General features: G+C 49.5%; 1 protein-coding gene across 1 annotated transcript in view; it reads left to right on the top strand.

Moving 5' to 3' along the window:
* SCN5A (sodium voltage-gated channel alpha subunit 5) overlaps nucleotides 1-23771 on the top strand; it is a 103422-nt gene that overhangs the window by 38434 nt on the left and 41217 nt on the right. Inside the window, exons 8-16 of the mRNA XM_060021402.1 lie at nucleotides 453-516; nucleotides 1837-1978; nucleotides 2481-2678; nucleotides 3677-3856; nucleotides 4486-4857; nucleotides 9866-9998; nucleotides 10938-11173; nucleotides 20268-20441; nucleotides 21729-22085. Of these exons, the coding sequence (XP_059877385.1) occupies nucleotides 453-516; nucleotides 1837-1978; nucleotides 2481-2678; nucleotides 3677-3856; nucleotides 4486-4857; nucleotides 9866-9998; nucleotides 10938-11173; nucleotides 20268-20441; nucleotides 21729-22085 (1856 nt within the window). The remainder of the gene's footprint in view (nucleotides 1-452; nucleotides 517-1836; nucleotides 1979-2480; nucleotides 2679-3676; nucleotides 3857-4485; nucleotides 4858-9865; nucleotides 9999-10937; nucleotides 11174-20267; nucleotides 20442-21728; nucleotides 22086-23771) is intronic.

A 23771-nucleotide genomic window follows, 5' to 3' on the forward strand; every position in this document is an offset into this window, starting at 1 on the left:
AACTGACACCTAAGACTAAGGCAGGTAGTGGGGAGTGATGGGGGCTGATGGATGGTCACAGAGTGGAGGCGACAGGACTGATGTCCTACGTCTCATCTGGTCCAGCCCCAGCCATGTCTGAACAAACCCCTGCCTCCTGTTCGGGGCCTCTCTTGACCCAGGTTGGCCCCCTGAGTGATTGGGGCAGGGTCCGGAAGCTCCTCGTGGGGATTTCCTGAGTGCACCTGGGGACACTGGCAGCTGAACGTCGGAGGAGGAGCCAGAGGAAGCCCAGGGAATCAGCCAGAGTTGCCTCAGACCTGGTCAGGCAGAGGGCAGAGGTCAGGCAGAGGGCAGAGGAGCGGATGGAAGACCCCCAGCAGTGTCTACCTCCCCAAATCCCAGGGTGCAGTCTGGAACCCCCAGGAGTCTGGGCCACACGTGCCTCTCACCATTGGATGCTTCTCTTCCAGAAAACTACTTGCTCAAGAATGGCACCTCTGATGTGTTACTGTGTGGGAATAGCTCTGACGCTGGGTACGTAGCACCCACCCCCCCAGGGCCACCTCACCCAGCTGGGGGAGTCTCCTTCCAGTGCTTTATCAGCTGACTATGCTTTCAGTTTATGCCCTTGACCCCAGGGACAGCAAGACCTTTCCCTGCCTCCCTTCCCTCCCAGGCCCATGGCAGCTGCCCCCCACCTCCACAGGGAGACAGCTGGGAAGGGGTGAAGAAAGAGATGGGGGTTTGACTTTTCAGGGAAGGCAAACAGAGCCTTGAAGATGGGACTGGACTTGGGGGGCAGCCCAGGAAACCCTGCAGGGCCCCACAATAGCCCAACCCTGGCTCCATTCCCTTCCCAAAGCCCCCCAGGGCGGCACCCACCCCCTCCTGTCTTCACTTCCTCCCTCCTCATCCGTCCATTAGGTCAAAAGTGAGTATGGCCTCCCCTGGCAGCCTAGACTCTCCTCCAGGGCAAGCAGGGCCTGGACCTGCAGCCTGGGTGTGGTACCCAGAGATGCCCAGTAGCCACGTGCAGCTTCCAGGGCCCTGTGCACACCGGCACCTGGGTCAGTGTGACTGTGTCATAGGTTGTTATGGGGAGGGTCACACAGGCTCACCTAAGGGAGGTGCTCTTCGGGGCTGTAGTCCCGCATCTCTGAATATGTAGATCTTCCCTGCAGACCTCAGGGTCTGGGGGAGCAAGGCTGTGCCAGGGGTTCAAATGGCCGCAGAGCCCTTCCTATCTCTAAAGAAAAAGTCTTAATTTCTTAATTTAGGACATTAGCAAGACACAGAGGCCCCTTGGCTGCATCCTCCTCCTTGCCAAGTTCCCCTTGCCCCCATCCTCTCTCTCACACACTCACTCCACTCGTGACTCCATACCAGCGCTCCCTCTTTGGGAGAGAGGCTGTCCCCTCCAGACATGGCCGGGCCCCAGCCCATCCACCCTAGAATCATCCCACAGCCCCACGGCCGCCTGATCTTTGCCTTGGGCTCCATCCTGTTCACCTCAGCCTCATGCTCCCCCTGTGTGTCTGCACTGTGCCCAGCTCCCCTGGGGTAGGCAGGCAGGGAAGAAATCTGAGCCAGGCCCTTGGCACTTCCTCTGGGAGGGGAGAGGCAATGCAGACAGCAGCTGGGATGGTGTGTCACATGGGCAGAGGGAGCTGGATTTAGGCCTAGCAGCATACAGATGGGTAGAGAAAAGAGGAAGACGGTGTCCCGGGTGGGAGGCACAGCATGAAAAGTCACGGCGGCAGGACCCTGCAATGTGGCAGTAGGTTTGTGGAGCTAGCGTCTCAGGGGCAGAGGGCCCCCCACAGCATGGGATAAAGTCTGTGTGTCTGGCCGTAGGACATGTCCCGAGGGCTACAGGTGCCTGAAGGCAGGCGAGAACCCTGACCACGGCTACACCAGCTTCGACTCCTTTGCCTGGGCCTTTCTTGCACTCTTCCGACTGATGACGCAGGACTGCTGGGAGCGCCTCTACCAGCAGGTACGTGGGTGCATGGGGCCAGCAGAGAGCTGCCAGGAATGGGCTCAGTGTCTAGCACCAGGGCCCAGGCTGCACAAATGACTAGTCACAAGCGCCCCAGCAGCTTCCCCACTGGTCAGAAGAGAGGAGGCACAGGGGACGTTTGAGGGATGGGGACTCAGCACGCAAAGAAACTTTCCTTTAGCTGGTGACCAAGTACCCAGCCCTCTATATAGGATACTCCATGCTCTGTTAGTGGAACACTGGTCCACCCTATGTGACACTTCCTGTGTCAACTGAAATGTTCTGCCTCCTTCCATGGGTGGGGTACTGCCCCCTGTGTGCAGGTCACTCTCTTCAGTAGGTTAGGACACTTCCCTCTATAGGTGGGACATGTTCTACCTGTTCTCCAGGCTGTGGCCATTTGAACCCCTGGCACAGCCAGGCTGGGCAACTTGGGATTTATGACCTTGACCCGGAAGGGGCCGCAGTGAAGATGACCTCTGCCCCCTTGCTCCCCCAGACCCTGAGGTCTGCAGGGAAGATCTACATGATCTTCTTCATGCTTGTCATCTTCCTGGGCTCCTTCTACCTGGTGAACTTGATCCTGGCTGTGGTTGCCATGGCCTACGAGGAGCAAAACCAAGCCACCATTGCTGAGACAGAGGAGAAGGAAAAGCGATTCCAGGAAGCCATGGAGATGCTCAAGAAAGAGCATGAGGTGGGTGAGCAGTGTGGCCAAGGAGCTTCCAGAACAAGCCTTCACCTGATTGTGGATGCCTATAAGTGTGGCGCCTGCTGGGTAAAAGCTGGTGGCTGTAAGTGATGCATGCTGGGTAAAACTGGCGCCTGCTGGGTAAAGCAAGTGTCTGGTGGGTGTAGGTATTTCCTGTGAATGTGGTGTCTGCTGGGTAAAAATTTGTTACCTGCTGGGTAAAGACAAGAGCCTGTTCATGGGGAGGTAAAAGTGGTGCCTGCTGAGTAAAGGTGGGTCCTGTGAGTATGGTGCCTGCTGAGGAACGCTCTTCCCTATGACCGTGGTGTCTTCTGGGTGATGGTGGTGCCAGGTGGGTAAATGTGGTAGCTCCCGGCTAAAGGTGGTCGCCGTGAGCCTAGTGCATGCTGGGTAGGAGAGAACCATGTGTCCACAGACATAGTTTATCCTAGTCAACGGATGCCTTCTGATGGGGTAGTGAGGAAGATCCAAGGTCGGAGGCCTGAACAGGCTCAGCAAATGAGCACTGGCGATGCTGCCATGGCTGTCCCCACAGTTCCACACGTGGTGGGTGCCGGAGGCTAACTGCAGAGCAAACTTTTTAGAAGCTAGGCCAAGGACATCCACTTCCTTCTCACTGCTCCATGCCACATCCTGCAGCAGCCATTTTGACCAGCCGAACCTTCTCGAAGATCCCCTGCCCTCTAGTTCTGTCACTACCTCGGCTCATCAACACCCCCTCTCCCACCTGCCCCAACCCTCCACTCTTGCAAGAACTGCCCACTTAAGCCACTACTCTCTTCATCCCTGGATCTGGATCTTTCTCAAAACATCCTGGGTCTGTCTGAGCTCACCTCTCCATGATGTACTCGTTTGGGGGGGTGTGGGCAGGTCCACTTAACTGTTGGGGAAAACAGAGGTGCTGAGAGTTGCCTGGCCTACCTTGGCCTGAGGTTGCATCATGTCTCAATGACCAAGACATCCCTTCTTCCACCGTTTTTCAGGCCCTCACCATCAGGGGTGTGGACACCGTGTCCCGCAGCTCCTTGGAGATGTCCCCTTTGGCTGCAGTAATCTCCCACGAGGGAAGGAGCAAGCAGAGAAAACAAATGTCTTCAGGGTCGGAGGAGTGTGGGGATGACAGGTTCCCCAAGTCCGACTCGGAGGATGGTCCCCGAGCAGTGGTAATCTCCGGCCGTGGCTCTGGCCCTTTCAGGGTGGATCCGGCATCAAAAGGCCATCGTGCTAGTCCCCTGGTGCTGTCACAGCCCCCACGGTTGCTCCCCAAGGAGAATATTCCTTGAGCCCCCTCCCAGCCCCTCCTGTTTCCCATGGCCACTCTTAGAGTGGAGGAGCCCTGGGCAGAGGGATAGGGTAGGTTTGGGTGTTAGGATATCCCCAACCTCAGCTAAGTCCCCAGCATTGGGGCTGGGACTGAGGGTCTCCCCATGGTGTGGATTGGTAGGAGCTCAAGGATGTGCCCAAATGAGTGAGGGACATGACTGATTGCCCCAGGCCCTGCTCGGGCCAGGCCTGTTTGCAGGGGCCTTCCTGCCCCCTTCTCCCCCAGATAAGCTTCAATCTCAAAGCCCCAGAGGCACAGGCTTCAGGTAAGCAGAGATCCCAGAAGATGCAGGATTGCCTCTAACGCTGCACCCCTCCTCTGAGCACCCCCGGCTCAGCCCATCCAGTTCCTATGTGGCTGACAAAAGCCCTCAATGCTCCAAGTTGAGCTGGGGCCAAAGCCACAAGTGACAAGCTGGGAGCACGGGGAGAGCCGTCTTCATCATGTCCCCTCTCTGTGTGCCCTCAGAATCATTTCAGCATCACCCACGGCCTCAGCAGGACCTCCTTGAAGCCACGCTCCAGCCATGGAAGCATTTTCACCTTCCGCCGACGGGACGTGGGTTCTGAGACAGATTTTGCAGATGATGAAAACAGCACAGCCGGGGACAGTGAGAGCCGCCGCACATCACTGCTGGTGCCTTGGCCCCTGCGCCGGCCTAGTGCCCAGGGACAACCCAGTCCCGGAACCTCAACTCCAAGCCACGTCCTCAATGGCAAAAGGGACAGCGCTGTGGACTGCAACGGGGTGGTCTCCTTGCTGGGGGCAGGCGACCCTGAGGCCACTTACCCAGGGAGCCGCCTCCTCCGCCCTATGATGCTGGAGCGGCCCCTGGACACGGTGAGTCCGCCCCGCCATGCAGCGTCGGGCGGGTCCCATCTCCCAGACTGGTCACCAGAGCCAGGTCTAAAAGTATTTTACTTTTAGAGTAAAGTCAAGTATTCACCAAGTATTTATTGAGCGCCTATTGTGTACTGAGCTCTGGGGGTGAATAAGCCTACCAAAAAATCTCTGCTTCCTAGAGCTTCCAGACAGACAAAAGTTAAAGAAAGAAGACAAGTGTGTATGTATGCATATATGGTATGTAATGATGATAAACAGGGATGACAGTTAAATATTTAGCAGCGAGTAAGGCATTGGCACTGAGACACTGTGGTGACACAGGACCAGCGCCCTAGAGGTCTTGTGTGTGCCAGGTGTGAGCCCTGGAGAGTTGCGGATCATGGAGAATCTGGAGAAGGGCCAGAGTGGCAAGGGAACACTTCTGAGCTTCTGGGCGACAGTTATTCATCAAATTCAAAATATTTTGGCACGTTACAAACTGATACATGTCAAGTAATATTAGCCCAAGCTCTAAGTACTGTGCGAGGACGAAAGTGGGGAAGAGGGAAAGGGAAACCCCCTTATTACAAGGCATTTAAACAATGACCTGAAGGAGGCAAGGAGCGGGGAACCAGGTGAGGGGTGGTGTAGCAGAGGGGTTAGCACCCAGATTCTGGAGACAGATGGGGTTTGCTTACCAGCTGGTTGGCTGTGAGCAAGTTATTTTATTTCTCTGTGCCTCAGGTCTCTTGTCTGTAAAATGGATTTAAAATACCCACCTCAGGGAATTCCCTGGTGGTCCTGTGGTTAAGACTCCACACTGCCACTGCAGGGGGCGCAGGTTTGATCCCTGCTAAGGGAACTAAGATCCCGCATGCCACGCGGTGCAGCCAAAAAATAAAATAAAATAGTAAAATAAAATAAAATACCCACCTCAGGATCGAAGCCAGGATGAACGCGTAAAGCAATCAGGACACGCACGAGTACGTTGATGTGGTGATAATGTTGTAGTAACATACTGTCATTGCATCATCTGTGGGAAACATGTTCCAGGCCTAAGGAACAGCAAGTGCAAAGGCCCTGAGACAGAAGCATGCCTAGTGTATTTCCTAGAGGAAATGCCACGAGGGCAGTGTGGCTGGAAACCAGGGAGTAAACCGGAGGGGAGTTGGAGCAATTGTCAGAAAGGTGACGGGAAGGGAGGGCCAGATCATGAGAGGCCAGTCAGAGCTTTGATCGCTCAGTCAGCCTATCCCATGACAGGCTGATGTCTGCCCAACCAGTCACCGAGTGCCCTTGCTGACCCCTGCCCCCAGCACAGGGCTCAGAGCAGCCCACCCAGGAAAAGGGCAAATGTGGGTCTCAGACCCTGAGGCCTGCAGGAGGTGGAGGAGGGCAGACCTTCTGAGGAAGCAGGGCAAGACAGGGAAACCTGATCAGGAAGGTGGAGGCAGGCTGAAGAGGGTGCTCACAGCCAGATGGCCTGTTTTGCTCCAGCTCAGACACTTGCTCTAGCTGTGGGACTTTGCACAGGCAGTTAATCTCTCTCTGCCTCAATTTCGTCATCTGTTAAGTGGAAATAAAAATAATATCCACATCAGAAGGTGGTGGTGAGGACTAAAAGTGTTAATACCTGTCTGGTGCTTAGACCAGTACTTGCTTCATGTTCAATAATAATTATTATTATCTCTGATTGTTATTATTGAGCAGGACGGAAGGAGTGAAGACTTGGGGCCCTCGTGCTCCTCTGGAGCAGGGAGTCAAGGAGAGGGTCCTGGGAATGCACTGGGTGCAGACCATAGCTTCTGGGTGGGTCTGGGGACCCACCTGGCCATTACCTGGAGGGTGGGGGTCTGGCTTCCCAAGAACACAGATTCCCAGTTGCTGCAGGTCCAGCCCTGGAGCCTCAGCCTTGTGGAATCAGGTCAACAGCTGGAGCGCTAATAGAATTCCCTAATCTCATTAGGGAGAAAATCATCTCATTGTACTGCACGTGTCCGGAGGAATCCAAGTTCAAACACTTCATTACCGGGAACTCTGACTTCACCCATTCTCACTTCTGTGGGGCCCATTTATAACCTTAAAGGGATTAGCGGGCCAAGGGGGTTATCTGCAAAGTTAAAGGAATTAGTGGACCAAGATGGAGATGTTGAAAAGTTAAAGAGATTAGCAGGCTGTAGGCCTCTGAGGATGCCTTCCCTGCTTCAACTGGGTCCCTGGTGACACCTCTGCCCAGTTCTAGTCTGAAAACAAAGCACAGTGTCGGGCACATAGTGGTTTCTTCATCAACATAGGAGGCGGCAGGCCCAACAGACAGCTCACTTTAATTTGGGGCAGAGGGTGAAGGTTTACTTTGCCTGCTGTCTGTGTGTGTGCCTGGCCCCAAAGGCAGAGGGAGTGGGGGAGGCACCTTGAACAGATTCTTCTCCCTCCTACCCATGCCCCTCCCTGCCCCCGTCATCTTAGGGACAGAGCTAGAACTTAACTCAAGCCCCTGAGTGCCAGGTATTTATCCATTTAACCCATATCTATCCAGTGCCAGCCCTCTGCGTAGAGTGCCAGTCTTTAAGGCTCCAAGGATATAACAGTGAACAGAACAGACAAGAGCTCTGACCTCATGGAGTTGGCATCGTAGGCAGGAAGACAGAGAGTAAACTGATCAATATTTCTAGGGACCAGTAAGGGTCATGTGATTGATAGTTGCTAGGGGGAGGGCTGGGAATGGGGGCTATTAGTTAGAATATGCAGGGAAGTCCTTTATGTGGAGGTGACGTTAAAATTGACCAACAGATGATTTTAGGGAGCCAGCCACGAAGATGTGGAAAAATAGTGTATTAGGCAGAAGGGACAGAAAGTGTAAAGGCACTGAAGAGGAATAAGCTCAACATGTTTAAGGGATGAGAGGGGCCAGGCAGGGCTGGGTGTGGTGGAAACAGAAGGGGATATCAAATGAGTTCGAGGAGTTAGGATTTAGGCTATGCAGGGCCTTGTAAACTATAGAAAAGTTTGGATTTACTCTGAGTAAGATGGGGGGAGTTGTTGATCAGAGGATTATCATGATCTGATTTACTTTTTAAGGGAATCCCTTTCAGCTGTGTAGAGAATAGAGGGGAGAGAAGAGGCCAGTTAGGAGGCTGTTGTAGTAGTTTTGGGAAAGAGATGATGACAGCTTGCACTAGGACAGTGTATCAGTCAGCTATTTCCACAATACTGCTGTGTACCAAACTACCCCCAAAGTCAACGGTTAACAACAAGCCTTTATTCTCACGCTCACTTCTCTGCAAGTTGACCATGGTTTGGCTGGTCTAGGTTGACCTTGGCTGGGCAGCTCTGCCTCAGACTGCACATGGCCTGGCTCCATACTATAGGTTAGGCTCAGGGCTGCTCCCCTTGTCTTTGTCCCGGGCTGAAAGTGTGGCAGCTACTTGGGGAAGCTCTTTTCCTGGAGGATTACTGGAGCACAAGAGCAAGGCAAATGGCACAAGCACATTCAAAGCTTCTGTTCACATCATGTCCACTAACACTCCCTTGGCCAAAGCAGGCGTGTCACCAATAAGACAGGGAATTTTGCTTCAGTCACAGTGGGAGAGGAAAAGGTAAATATTTGCTGAGTGATAACCCAAACTATCACAGATGGTAAAGGAGAGAAGTTGGGAGAATTTAAGACATGCTTGTGAGTTAAGCTGGCCAGATTTGTAGTTGCATTGGACCTAGGGTACTACTGTTCCACCAGCTATCTCAGCTTTCTCAGGTGCCTCTGCTTGAATACTTCAATGACTGGGAGCTCACTCCCTCCCTAGGCAACAGTTCAAGGCAGTCCTACCAATCGCAAAAGCTGACCTGAACTTGAGCCCAGATCATTTTGGTACCCACCCCGGGCCCTGGCTCTGCCACCCTGCATTGTCTAGGCCCATCTTCCCTCTGACAGATTATGGAGCCTCACTCTTGCACGCTGAACAGCGCAGTGCCTTTAGCAGCCCCAGCTTGGGCTCACGGACTGTGGTCATGCACGGCCATGCTGACATGAAGTCTTTGCAGGCCCCTCTTGGTTCTGTGGGGGGCTCTGAAGTAAGCCTCGGGAATGTCTGCTGCCACCCCCTTCATTAGGACACACCCCGTCTCCATTTGTAGGCCTGGTTCTTTTACTTACAAAAATGACACAAGCACGTTGAAAACAAATCCAACAGTGCAGAAGTAAAACTCCTTGCCCTTCCCACACAATCCCATTCCCCGGATATAGCCACTTTAACAATTTAGTGTGTTATCTTCCAGATCTTTTTCTTGTTTTCTCATCAAACTGTTTGTCTTGGAAGTGCTCCCATGGGAACATATGTGTAACAGCCTCGTTCTCCTTATTGTCTGCGTCAGAGTCCCGAGTTGGACTGTATCCATAATTGATTTTAATATTCTTCCTATTGATCAGTTGTTTTGTTTTTACGGTATTTGCAACAACGCTGCAGTGAACATTGTTGCATACGTATTTTTGGTGCACGTGTATAATTATTTATGAAGTTTGATTACTAGACAAGGAAATGCAGAGCCAATGTAAAATTTTCTTGGTAGATGTAGCCAACCTGCCTCCACAAAAGCTCCCACCAGCTGTGTCTGAACATTGTGCTTTATGCTTCCATTAATGTCACCTTAGAGCACGGTGGATTTTTTTTCAGCTTTTGTTGACTCTGGGGAGCTTGGGGTCAATTAAGACTCCCAGATTGTTTTTGCATGTACTAATGTATATGTCAGCATCTGGTTAAAAGAACCTGGTACATGTCATTTCCCGTCCACACTCAGGAATCACCACTAATGAGAGATGGTGAAAAAAAAAGAGAATGAAGGAGATAATGATTGGCGAGAGGGGAGTTGTTAGCTGGGAGGGAGTTGGGAGCAAAGAAGCCCAGCACCCAGTGTCCCATCAAGACCCCCATGTGGCCCCCTGTGACCTCTCCAACCTGAGTCTGGGGCAGCTGCCCCAGATCCAGGCAGACCCCCGTCCCCAGGCTGATGCATATCTCCCGGTTACACCCAGACCACACCGTCGGAGGAGCCAGGCAGGCCTCAGATGCTGACCCCCCAGGCTCCGTGTGTGGATGGCTTCGAGGAGCCAGGAGAGCGGCGGCGAACCCTCAGTGCAGTCAGCGTCCTCACCAGCGTACTGGAAGGTCAGCCCTGGTGTCATCCAAACACTCCCCACTTCTAGTCTGAGCACCCTCACAGTTAGCCAGGCCTGAGCCAAGTTCACCCCAGCTGCTTTGCCTGCCTTGGACATCCGCACAGCTGTCCCAGACTTTTCAGTCTCTGTGGCCTGTCCTGGGTGTCTTTTCGTCTGTTCCAGCGTGTTTTTTCCTGGGCATCCTCAGGAGCCATGTCTGTGTTTCTTCCAAGCATCCCCACAGCTGTCCTGGCCTGTCCTAGGGGCTCATTGGTCTCATCCTGTCCTCTCCCAAGCATTCCCATGTCTGCTGGGACCATCCCATCCCAAGCATGCCTGTTCTAGCTTATCCCAGCCATCCCCATATCTACCGCAGGTTATTCCAAGCCTCCCACATCTGTCCAAGCCTGTCCCACTTTAGGCAACCTCACATCCAATCCATCCTGAACTTGGCACCCCCTGATTTGTCCTCTCCTGTCCAACATGACTTCTGTCCCAGGCATCCCCCCCGCATCTGTCCTGACATGTCTCAGATATCCACATCTGTTCCTACCTGTTGGGTCCTGGGTGTCCTTATATCTGAACTCGCCTGTCTCAGATGTTGTCTCAGCCTATACCTCCCCTGAGTGTCCGCAGATCTATGTGGGAGTGTTGTCTCAAGAGAGCCCACATTTGTCCAAATCTATCTTGTCCCAGTTTTCCCCACATCCATCCTGGTTTTCTGTCCCTGTGGCCCTCTTCTCCCGTATTCCCAGAGTAAGGAGCCAGGACATAGGCCACTCTTTCCCTTAGTCATCCCTGCCCCTCTTTCTGTCCCCCTGTCATGTAGCAGCCCTGTCATCTCCTGGGTAGGTCATACATCTTTTCTGGAATACCACGAGTTATATAAGAGTTGGTCAACAAAAACAAACCAGCTCACTGGCTCTCTGCCCCGCCCCCTCCCACCCAGAGTTGGAGTCTCACCGCAAGTATCCGCCATGCTGGAATCGCTTTGCCCAGCGCTACCTGATCTGGGAGTGTTGTCCACTGTGGATGTCCATCAAGCAGAGAGTGAAGATCATGGTCATGGACCCATTCGCTGACCTCACCATCACCATGTGCATCGTGATTAACACACTCTTCATGGCACTGGAGCATTACAACATGACAACTGAATTTGAGGAGATGCTGCAGGTCGGAAACCTGGTAAGGGCTGCTGGCAGCTGACTCTCAAATGGGCATCGTGTTGTGAAGGGCTCTTGGCCAGCTGGCACAGCCTTTGTGGGTAAGGGAGGAGTGACTCAGAACACGAAAGGATCTTCTGAAGATAGGAGTCATTGTGGAAGACCTTGTGGGCGGAGCCTCAGGATCAGCTTTCGTGACAGATGTAATTGGGAGTGAGAGGTTAGGGATAAAGATGCCCAAAAGCTAGAAAACAAAAGTGAGTTGAGTGTGAGCCTGAAATGTGTGGGGACATGAGGTGTGGCAGTTAGTAACGGAGGAGGAGAGTGCATGCAAAAAGAGGCAGTTCTCTTAGGGAAAGGATGGATGGATGGCTGGATGGAGAGAAGGAGGAAGGGAAGGATAGAGAGACAGATGGATGGATGGATGGATGGATGGAGTGAGTAAATCAGGCAGAGCCAGATTTGAATTCTGACTCAGCTCTTACTATGTGACCTCTAGCAAATTACTTAGTTTCAGTAATTGGTACAGTAAGTATTTGTTGAATTTAATAAATGTAAAATTAGTATGACAATATCAACTTCATAGGAAGCTAATGAGGATTGAATAAGATAATGTGTATAATGTGCTTGGCTCAGAGTTTGATAAACCATAAGCACTCAAAATAAATGATAGCTGTGGTTATTATCTTCGTTGTTGTTATTAAGGAGACTGTCCCTGGAAGTCAGAATGTCTGGGTTCTAATTCTGATTTTTTTCTTCTTGACACCAAATCAAGTCCTAGCTCTTCACTCTGAAGATGGAAAACTGAGGCCAGAGAGGTGACATAGTGATGGCATAGCTGGGCATGTAGCTGTTGTCTCCTGACTCTGGGGGACAGGGTCCTACTGGCTCTGTCCAGGTAAAAAAGGGTCGACCCTTCTGCAGAAGATCCTAGAGCAAAGCTGCAGAGAGCCCACTGGCCTCTGAAAGGAGCTCCTGGGATCATCACTGAGGTTGAGTGGGGGGAGGGGGTCATTCATTCCAAGCTCTCTCCTCTTGCAGACCCAGCCCTGTCTTGGTCCCAGCTGCACAGGTGGCCCCCACACGTAGACATGTCTCCTACACTGTGGAGTGTGAGGATTTTCTTCCCTTATTACTTACCACCATATCCAGAACTCTAGATAGTTCTCTACAGGGTCTATTCAAACTTTTTCACAAATGTGAGTCCGTTTTGCTGTGATTCTGCTTTTCTTTTCTTCTTCTGTATACAAACAGAAGGAAAAGCTAGGTATCAGTCTGTAAGAGTCTTGTGGCACAGTTGTGCCTGCCTTGTGTTGGGTGGTCTTCAGAGGGTGGGTACATAGGATTTCAGTTGAATACAGTTTTAATGGAATGTGACCGTTGGGTTGGACTGAGCAGCAGTCGAGGTGATGAAGAGCACTGGTGGCTTCCCTGGAGCATTAAGTTGTGATTGAATTGCAGTCGTGTTAAATTTGTGGTTCAGTTATTAGTAATGGGTCATGTCATTGGATTACAGCTCTATTTTGTTCTGTTTGGATAGCTTTATTGCTAGTATGTAAGGTTTTGATTGTCTTGCAGTTAATATATTCTAGATGGTTTAAATATTAAATGTAAAGAAACAAAATCACAAAAATAAGCATGGGTAAATAATCTTGGTGTGAAAAAATCCTTTCCAAGCATGTCACTAAAGACAAATTCCATAAAGGAGAAGAATGATAGATTTCACTAATGTTTAGCCCATCATATAAACAAAGGCAAAAGGCAAATGAAACGTCTGTTCCTAGCAATACTGTGGACAAGGAAACCTGAGATGTTTCCAACTGTGAAACAAAAATACAGCAAACATTCTTTGACATGCATAATAAAGTTCATGAGAAAGTAACAAAAACCCCCAAGTGCCAAAAACAAAGAGGTACTTAAAAACCATAGCAGTAAACGTGTGAAATCGTTCTGTAGTTGCCCTAGGGGGTGGGAGGGGTGCTGATTTGAGTAATCCTGGGGGCTTGGATTTCTGTGAACACGCAGGGACAGGACTCATATTTGGGACAGTGCAGGTAGGGTTTGGAACTGAGTAGCCCCATAAGAATATGACCCTATGTTCAGTAAAGTGGTGAACTCAAATAAATCCACACACTGACCCTGGGAAACAATAAGGAAGGAAGGTTGTCAGTCTCAGCCAGGGCTGGAGGCGGGTGAGGGGGTGGGGAAGGTAACCTCCAGAAGCTTGTGACTATGAATTTGACCTTATACAGATTTGGAGTTCAGATTTATACCTGGGTGTTCCTGGAAGCTATGTCTGAAAAATTAACACACGAAGTGATCCTGGCAATCATAGCTAATACTTGTTGAACACCTAATTTTTATAACAACCAGTAAGGGGGATGGTATTATTATTACCCCTGTTTTACTAATAAGGTAACAGAGGCACAGAGTGGTGAAATAATTTAACCAAGGTCACACAGCCAGGAAGTGAAAGACCCAAGATTCAAACCCAAGCCATTTGTATCTAGAGTTCATCCTCTTACCTAGTGCCTTACACTGCTGTGCTGCAGCACTAGCTTTTCTCCCATCTCCCTGCTTCGAGTCCAAATTATACTGGAGTCCTTGTCAGTGTGGTAAGAGAAGAAAAAGAAGAATTATCTATAGAAACAATCCAAGAAAATCTACAGAAAGACAATTAGAACCAGTAAGAGAGTTCAGCAATGTTGGTAGGTACAGACTCTGCATACTAAAATTAATTCTGCTCCTAGCCACCATCAATGATCATTTGGAGAGTAATTTCTAAAAGTTAACACTTACAATAGCAATAAAAACTGTGAGGAATCTAGGAATAAATGTAGCAGAAGATTGTAAATTTTATATGAAAAAAATTACAAAACCATTGAAAAATATAAAAGAATAAATTAGTGAAGAGATATGCCATTTTCATGGATAAAATTCTGAATACTGTAGAGATATCAGTTCTTACCAAATTAACCTGGATGTTTAATGTAATTCTGATCAAAATCCCAACACATTTTTACCCATGGGATTTGAAAAGGCGATCCTAAAATTAATATGGAAAAATAATGTCTATGAAGCAAATTAATGAATCAGCTGGGGAGCTTACCGTACCATGTATAAGATGTATTATAAAGCTATAGTAATTGAAACATTATAGTATTGGTGCAATATAGAAAAATGGACCAGTACTACAGAATCAAGAACTCAGAAATAAGAAATGCATATTTGGAGACTTGATAAATATCAGAGATGGCATTATAAATCAATATGAAAATGACAGACTATTCAATAAATAAGATTGGGAAGAATAGTTATCTCCTTTTTTTTTTTTTTTGGCTGCACTGCATGGCATGCGGAATCCTAGTTCCTGGACCAGAAATCGAACCCACGCCCCCTGCAGTGGAAGCACTGGAAGCATGGGGTCTTAACCACTGGACCATCAGGGAAGTCCCCAGAATGGTTATCTCTATGGAAGAAAATAAATTAGATCCCTACCCCATACCATGTTCATTCATTAGTTGCAGGGAAATGGATTCAACACCTAAAAGCAATAAAATAAAATTTTAAAGCTTTTAGAATAAAAATGTGGAAGAATATTTAAAATTTGGAGCTTAGGAAGGCTTTCTCCAACATACAAAAAGTTCATACCATGAAAGAAAAGATTGCTAAATTTACCTATGTTAAAAAATTTGTAATATGTGTACCATAAAGGATATGGTAAACAAAGTGAAATCACTACCCCAAACTGGAAATTGATGTTATGAAAAGTATTTAACTGGAAAGACATGGAATCCAGAATATGCATTGAATGCTTACACATCAATAAAGAGAAGAGGGACAATCCACTGGCAAAAACACAACCACAACAATGGACAGAAGAAATGACAGAAGAGGAAATTCAGATAGTTATAAACAGATGAAAAGAAACACAGAGGAATGCAAATTAAATCAACACTGAGATACTGTTTCTCACCCATTAGAGAATCAGAAGTAAAATTCTGTGTGTTGGCAATGATATGAAACAGCGGCAACTCACACTTTGTAAGAGTGTCAATTTGTTACAACCATTTCAGGGAACAGTTTTACAGTATCTGATAAGTCACGGATATGCATACCCTATAACAATTTCAGATATACATATTCTTCAGAAAGTCCCACACGTCTGTATAAGGAGACATGTACAAGAAAGCTCTTTGCTGCATTGTTAGTCACAGGGAAAATTGGAATCAATCTAAATGTCTATCCCTCCACTTAAAAATGGATAAATAAATTGTGGTGTTTTCATACTGTGCACAGTTAGTGCACCGTATGAATACTGTGAAATACTGTGCACAATTAGAAGGAATATGTATACATCTTTCAGTATGGATAAATCTCACAAACATGATGTTAAGAATAAAAGGAACTTGCAAAAAAGAACACATATGGTTATAGAAACCTTAAAACGATGCAAAAATACTATGCATTAAAACTGTAAAAACATGCATGGGAATGATAAACATCAAATTCAGGATGGTGATTACCTTGGAGTGAATGTAGTCCTATGGGTTTTACCTGCGATGGCAGGTGGTGATCAAGACTATGCAGAAGAAGACAACTGTTTAGGTTCATGTCAGGTTCCATCATGTGGGCCAGTGACTTAACTTCTCTGTATCTCAGTTTCCCTATCTGTAAAATGGGGATAACAATAATATCTCATAGAGTTATTGTGAGGATTAAGTGATTCAATATATGTAAAGCACTAGTACAGTACCTGGCATATAGTAAATGCTATTTAAGTCTTTGCTATTATTTTGAGGGAAAAATGAAACAAGATTTGCAGCAAATATGGCAAAATGTTAATATTTGGTAGAGTTTGGTAGTGGGTACAAAGGACGCATCATATTATTCTATACTTGTTTATATGCTTAAAATATTTTATAATTTTTAGAAAGTACAACGACAAAGATAAATGACAAACCAAGAAAATTGCAATGCACATGGTAGATAAAGGGATAATACCCTTAATATATAAAGTATATATATAAACAACAACAAAAAAAGGCAAACACCCTAATAGGAAAACAAGTAAAGGATATGAACAGGCAATTTCACAAAAGGAGAAATACAAAAATCAAAGAAATATCCAACAAAGCAACAGTAAAAGATGGCTTTTGTCCTATTGGATTGGAAAGGTTAGTGGGACAGGAATTAACATTTTTATGAGGGAAACAGTTATCCCATGTGGTTCATGGATTTGGTTAAAACCGATCTCTGAGGATCTTTTAGCAGTTATGTGTCAGAATCTCTAAAAATGCTTGTTGGCTATGCAATTCCATTTCCAGAAATTTATACTAAGAAAATAATTGGGCAAGTTGTTTTAAAATATGTATGTGAAAGGATATCTATTATGGCAATGGTTTTTTAAAATTTATTTATTTTATTTATTTGGCTTCATCAGATCTTAGTTGCGGCATGTGGGGTCTTAGTTGAGGCATGCAGGATCTTTCGTTTTGGCGTGAGGGCTCTTCGTTGCAGCACGCAGGCTCAGTAGTTGTGGTGCGCGGGCTTAGTTGCCCCGAGGCATGTGGGATCTTAGTACCCCAATCAGGGATCAAACCTGTGTCCCCTGCATTGGAAGGAGGAGTCTTAACCACTGGACCACCAGGGAAGTCCTGGCAATGTTTGTAATAGGGACAAAAGAATGCCCATCACAAAGAAATGGTTAAACTACTTATGGCACATCTGTACCGTGGAATATCCCACAACTATTTTTTTTTAAAGGAAAAAGAAAATAATGCTGTAAGTGATGTTTAAATGGCATGGAAGGATGTTCACAAGGTGTTACATTTCAAAAGCAAGTTTACAGTGTGTACAGGATGATCCCATTAAAGACATTAGCCAAGGTCAGGAGAGTTTGGGGTTTCTCAAAAGTCCTCCCACTTTCTGGGAAGCCACCATTAGCACTGATGACTCCGTGTGCCACCTGCCAGGAGTTGGGGGAGGTGGGTGCCCACACTCACAGCCTGCCTGCTAGATCCCAGTGAGCCTATAAATCATGCAGAGCCGTTTGTATCTGAAGCCCCTGCCTGGGCCTGGAGTTTTCAGCAGCTATAATAAATGAGGCCAATGAGAACAACAACCGCCCTCTCTTAGGCAGTATCCACTTGACGTCCATTAGCTCTAACTCTTAGAAACCATCTATGGTGTTATTATTATCCCCATTTTACATATGGGAACACTCAAGGCTCAGAGAGATGGGGAAACTGGCCCAAGATCCCACTGTGGCAGACCCTGCTTTGGAACTCGGGTCTGGCTGCCGTTCTTTGCACATCTTAAACCATCCAGCTTTGATCTCCTGTCCTTACAATGCCAGTGGTGAACCTTTGAAAGGAGTCACACCAAAATTCATGTACTTCTAAAGCAGTGGTTCTCAAGCTTAGCTGCACATTAGAATCACCTGGGAAGTTGATAAAACTCTCGCTACTTGGGTACTCCAGTCCAACTTAACTCGAATCTGTGGAAGTGGGACCCAGGCATCAATACTTTTAAAATTCCTTAGGGGGTTCAAAGCGCACCAAGTTTAAGAACCATGGCTCAAAAATAGCACTTCTCAAACTTCAAATCACCTGTGAGTCTGGTCACAATGCAGATTCAGATTCAGCAGGTCTGGGGCCTTCAAGATTCTGCATTTCTGAAGACCTTCCAGGTGATGCTGTTGGTTCTTCTGCTCATCACCTCCCCAAAGGCAATCCCCAAGAGCCTCCCTCTGCTGTCCTTTTCTTGCTGACTTCCAACACCACCTTGTATCTGTTATTTTGCTGCCAGAACAGCTGCGAACCTGGGCAAAGTGAGGTGGGGGGTCTTCCCTGAGCTCCTTTACCGAGACATGCGTATGTCTCGCTTAAGACTCGTGGGTCTTAAGCACGCACTCACTCACCCTGGCATCCTCAGGCAGTGGCCGGGGAGACCAGAGGGCTGGGGCCAAGGAAGGGCAAATCCAGGCCCCACCCTTAGGAGCTCTCAGCAAAGCCCGACGCAGGGAATGCAGCTGGGTGAGGGCCGTTGCTGAGTAGGGAAGGCCTCAGGAAGACAGGGACATGGAGCTGGGCGCTGCAGGAGGTCTAAGGCCCAACCACTGGCATGCTTATTCAGCCAATATCGATGGCCCGCCTGTAGGCTGGGCACTGTTCCAGGTACAGTAAGACAGGAAAGGTCCCTCCTACTGTGGAGTTTACAGTCTAGCCAGAGGAGACTCAACATACAAACACACAGCTACCGTACAGTATGTCAGGGTGGCATATGAGGGAACAAAAAATAAAGCAAGGAAGAGGATAAGCACAATCGTGGGTGGGGCCCCGATTTTAAGTGTTGAGAAGTTTTGTTGAGTTGATTAGGTGGCTTTTAAGCAGAGACCTGAAGGGAGTGAGTCCTGTGGATTGGGGAGGGGAGGATCCAGGGAAAGGGAGCAGCAGGTACAGAGGCCCTGAGGAGGTGATGGCAAGGAGGCAAGTGTGGCTGGAAGAGTAGTGGGAGATGGGGTCAGAGAGATGGAAAAGTTATGGGGGCAGGGAAAGCGGCAGAACCCAAGGATGCCTCTTCACATGTGAGGGCAGCCTAGGAATTTGAGCAGAGGCTGGAGGATTTCGGGGGCTCTCCCTTCCCTAAGACCCCAGCTGGTGGAAGGACAGTTCTCTCTGGGCACAAGCACTAAAGGGACCACTGAAGTCACATGGGCTGGGCTGATGGGTGGTGCCCTGTATGGTAGTGCAGAGGTGCCCACCCACCTGCCATCCTAGTGCCCTCCCTGGGCCAACAGCAATCCCCTGCCCCCCAGCCCACTGCCACAGGGCCTCATTTCCGGAGAAGGGAAAGGGCTGGTGCTGGGGCCACCAACAGGTGCAGATGCCTCTCCTTCTCTCCTTTCAGCACAGAGTCTCCTGAGGGCAGGTGCCAAGGACAAGGTAACCCCCACTCCTGAGTGCTGACCTCAGTGAGATGCCTCAGCCATGCCTCTGCTTCTGACCTCCACAGCTACTGAGGCCCTCGGACCTCAGGCCTCCCCTGCAGAAGACCGCAGAGCCTCCTCACCACCCTCAGGATAACCCCACCCACTACCCCACCTGGCTCCAGGAAGGCCTGATATATAATGGCACCAACTTCCTGCTAGCCACACCCTCAGGCGATAGCCCCTCCTCACAGAGCCATGCGCCCTCCTGCCATAGCAGTTGACACAGCTCAGAGCCGTAGGCCATGGTCGGGGCTGCCTGGCCCATCACACGATGGACTCCTTAACCTTGAGTCTCTGCCTTCTGAAGCTGGGCTGCTCAGGGACTCATGAGTCAGTGAACCAGGTGAAGCCCAGCCCCTGCCCACCTCAGGATCGTTTCTAGAAGGGAGAGTGGTTGCTCTAAATCTTGAAGGACTGCACTGAGTTCATCTCCTGGTTCTCAAATTTATGAGCTACTTGACCCCAGGCATGTTACTTAACCTCTCAGTGCCTCAGTTTCTGTACCTGTAAAATGGGGTTAATGATACTTTTCTCGTCGGGTTGTTGGACAGATTAAAAGAAACAATGTATGCAAAGCATTCTAGCCCAGCTCTTGGTACCTAGTCAAGCCTCCAGAGATGGTGGCTGGTTGTTATCACAGTGGGAAGAGTCAGCATGTGGACAGGGAGGAAGTGGGAACAGCATGGGCAAAAGCCATGAGCCATGAAAGCGTGTTTGTGGGAATGTGTGTGTTTGGCATGTGTGAAACTTCCTGTGGCCACACGGGCTGGAAGGGGTCTAGAGCTGTGGTGTCAAGGCCCACCCCAGCTTCGCCTGATCCCAGGTGCCTCCCAGAGCTGTGAGTCCCTGCAGAGCCTGCAGTGGGCCCGGCTGTTTCTGAGGCCCAGGCTGGTGGGTCATGCCTGGGAAACAGCAGAGTTGGCTGGAGGCATCAGGCTGGAGGTGTCCCCAAGGGACTGGGCCGTGGCTGAGCAGGCACCCACTGGGGTTCTGGGCGCAGTCAGAGCTGGCAGCCCAGAAGGGGGACCCTACAGGAGCAAGAGTCAGGAGGCAGGGAGCCCCTGCTGCCAGAGGCTTTTTCCAGCCTAAACGTCGGGAACCCCTGATTCCCGCTGCTTCCCAGGTCTTCACAGGGATCTTCACAGCAGAGATGACCTTCAAGATCATCGCCCTGGACCCCTACTACTACTTCCAGCAGGGCTGGAACATCTTCGACAGCATCATCGTCATCCTCAGCCTCATGGAGCTGGGCCTGTCCCGCATGGGCAACTTGTCGGTGCTTCGCTCCTTCCGCCTGGTACACGGCTGGGCCCGGCAGGGGGCGAGTGGGTGGGGGCCTGGGGTACTGAGCCACACCCCCTCCGAGGTCACCACTCAATCACCCCTACTGTGATCTTTCATGCCTTACCCAACAGCTGTTTGCTAGGTACCCCAGGGCTGGTGATGTGGGGGACACAGAGGTGGGCAAGACAGAGGGAGATAGCCCTCCCTCCAGAGGGGCAATTGGGGTGCCCATCCATCATGACGATTTGCAAAGCCCTTTGTGATTCACCGTGCCCCCTTTAGTCCTCATAGGATCCCAGGAGAGGAGCTAGTATTGCTACATTCCCATTCCACACTCAGAGAGATGAAACAATTTCCCAAAGCCACATGGCAAGCAACAGGTGGAGCCAAGTCTGCTGAGGCTCTACCTGCTGGTTTTGGAATCTGCATTTTTGAAACTTTAATGTGCACACAAATTGCCTGGGGATCTTGCTAAAGTGCAGATGTGGATTCAGTAGGTCTCGGATGATGTCAAAGCTATGCGTCTGTGGACCATGCTTTGAGTTCAAAATGTCTAAGAGGTCCAGGCATGGGGCTAGAGGTAGGTCAGGGAAGGCTCTCTGGAGGAAGTGGCTTCACTTGGGGCTAGGTAGGCAGGCTGTTGGGGGCAAAATAGAAAGCCTAGGCTGTGGGTTTTAATTCCGACTCCACTGCCAAGAGCCAAGGGACCTAGACAACATACTCCACCTCTAAGGGTTGGCTTCTTCATCTGTCAAATGAGGTAATAATAGTACCACCCTCATGTAGTTATTTGGAGTTCTGAATGAGCTGATCCATCCTAAACATAAGGCCTGGCACAGTGGGTGTTCAATAAATGCTAAACCCCAGCTCCCTTTCTCTGTGATGACTGAGAGGAGGGAAAGATGGAGGTGACTGGGCAAGTCAGGGATGGTTTGAGCTCGCCCAGAAGGATACCTGATGAGGAGGGTTCTGGAAGAGGGACATTCCATGATGGGGGATCTACTGGGTGGTTCCTGGAAGTGAGACCAAGGTGGGTAGGAGGCTGGTGTGGGGACAGAGAGATGGGGTGGGTTGGGGGGAGGAGTCTGGAGCTGTTGACCTGACTCCCAGAGCAGGGCCCGATGAAGCTGCCCTCAGGCTGTGGAGAGAAGCAGTAATGTGTGCTCTTGGACAAACGAGGAGAAACAGGTGTGGGTGACCTTTAAGGGTGCCCTGGGTTCTCAGGCAGGAGCTGTCGGGGCTGAGGGTGTCTATGGGCAGTGGGAGCCAGAGCCCCTCACAAGGACCCCTCCCTCCCCAGCTTCGGGTCTTCAAGCTGGCGAAGTCCTGGCCCACCCTGAACACACTCATCAAGATCATCGGGAACTCAGTGGGGGCACTGGGCAACCTGACGCTGGTGCTGGCCATCATCGTGTTCATCTTCGCTGTGGTGGGCATGCAGCTCTTTGGCAAGAACTACTCAGAGCTGAGGCACCGCATCAGCGACCCAGGTGTGCTGCCCCGCTGGCACATGATGGACTTCTTCCATGCCTTCCTCATCATCTTCCGCATCCTCTGTGGCGAGTGGATCGAGACCATGTGGGACTGCATGGAGGTGTCTGGGCAGTCGCTGTGCCTGCTGGTCTTCTTGCTTGTTATGGTCATTGGCAATCTCGTGGTAAGTTGGCCGGTGGCCTCACACACACTCACTCACCTACCCATCCATTCATCTACCCAGCTACCCACCCACCCAGTCATCCATCTGTCCATTCACTTACCCTTCCTTCCATCCACCCACTCCCTCACTCAGCCATCTATCAAACAATCCATCCACCCATCAATCTCTCATCCATCCATCGATTTACCCATCCATCCATCTATTCATTTACCCATCATTCCATCTATTTACTCACCCGTTCATTCATTCACCCATCTGTGCACCCACTTACCCATCCATCCATGTATCATCGATCCATCTATTACTTACCCATTCACTCTTTCATCTCTCTACTCATGCATACATCTACCTATCCAGCCATCGATCCACTCATCAATAACCCACCCACCAACTCACCTATCCACCTGTCCACCTTTTCATCTATCTGCCTACTCAGTTACCAATCTCCCTACCCATTTATGCACTCACTCACCCAGCCATTCATCCATCAACCTCCATCTACTCATTCACTTACCCATCCATTCATCTATCCATCAACCATCCATCCATCAACCCCCATTCACACACACATGTGCACACCTGTTCATCCATCCATTTGCCCATCTATCTACCCATCCATTCATTCACCCACCTATCCATCCATTCATTCATCCATCACCCATCTTTCCACTCACTCATCTATCCCTCTATTGATTCATCCACCTCTACATCCATCTGTCAACCCACTCATCTATTCTCTCATTCATCAGTCCCATCCATCTACTCATTTATCCATCCAGCTATCTACTCACTCACTCATTTAACTATCCATTCATGCACATCACCCATTTCCTCATTCTTCCATTTACCCATCTATTTACCTATTTATTCATTATGGATTCATTTTATATCCATTAATTAATTATTTTCTCATCTACTCATTGTTTTATTAGTTATTCACTGTCAGTGATTTATCACCTGGTTCAATTCAGCTTAACAAACATTTGTTGAGCTCCCATTGCATGCAGAATATTGTGCCAAATGCTGTTGGGCATACAGAGATGAATGTGGCTCTGACATTGCTCACCACCTTGAGAGAGTGAGGAGGTGGAGAGTTCAAACAGGCCTGAGATAACTCTCAAGCTGGTCAGAATGGTCAGAGCCATTAAGAGGGACCCCATGGGTGCTGAGCCCCTTCAGCTGGGGAAATCAAGGAAGGCTTCCTGGTGGAGGGGGTTTCCCGCTGACCTGATTGACAGGTGATGCTAGAGAGGGAAGAAGCAAGGTAAGCAAAGCACAGGCTCAGGCAGGTAGTGGTGGTCCAGGGGAGGTGGGGCCCGAGAGAACCTTGTATGTCATCCTGAATGGCTGTGGTGAGAGTTCCTGCTGTCCTGTAATGAGAAGCCCAGGTCTTTGCTCCCATGGCCACCTGTCTGTCCCAGGGAAAGTGCATCTTGCCTTGTGTCTTTACAATGTGGGCAATTCTGGAGTTGAGAGAGATCAAAATCTAAATGCCAGAGAAGGAGACTTTGGAAGAGGCAAGTTTGAGAGGGGTCAGTTGTTCAGGGAGAGGTCAGTGTCCACTGTGGACATGCAGCCACCTTCCTGGGTACACAGGGGGACCACACACGCTCCAACGTCACACCTGCAGTGTCTGGCTACCACTGCCCATGGTGTGGGCAGCTCAGGCTCACAGCGGCTCATAGA

Source organism: Delphinus delphis, chromosome 10 (genome assembly GCF_949987515.2).
Source record: "Delphinus delphis chromosome 10, mDelDel1.2, whole genome shotgun sequence".
Taxonomy (NCBI): Eukaryota; Metazoa; Chordata; class Mammalia; order Artiodactyla; family Delphinidae; genus Delphinus; species Delphinus delphis.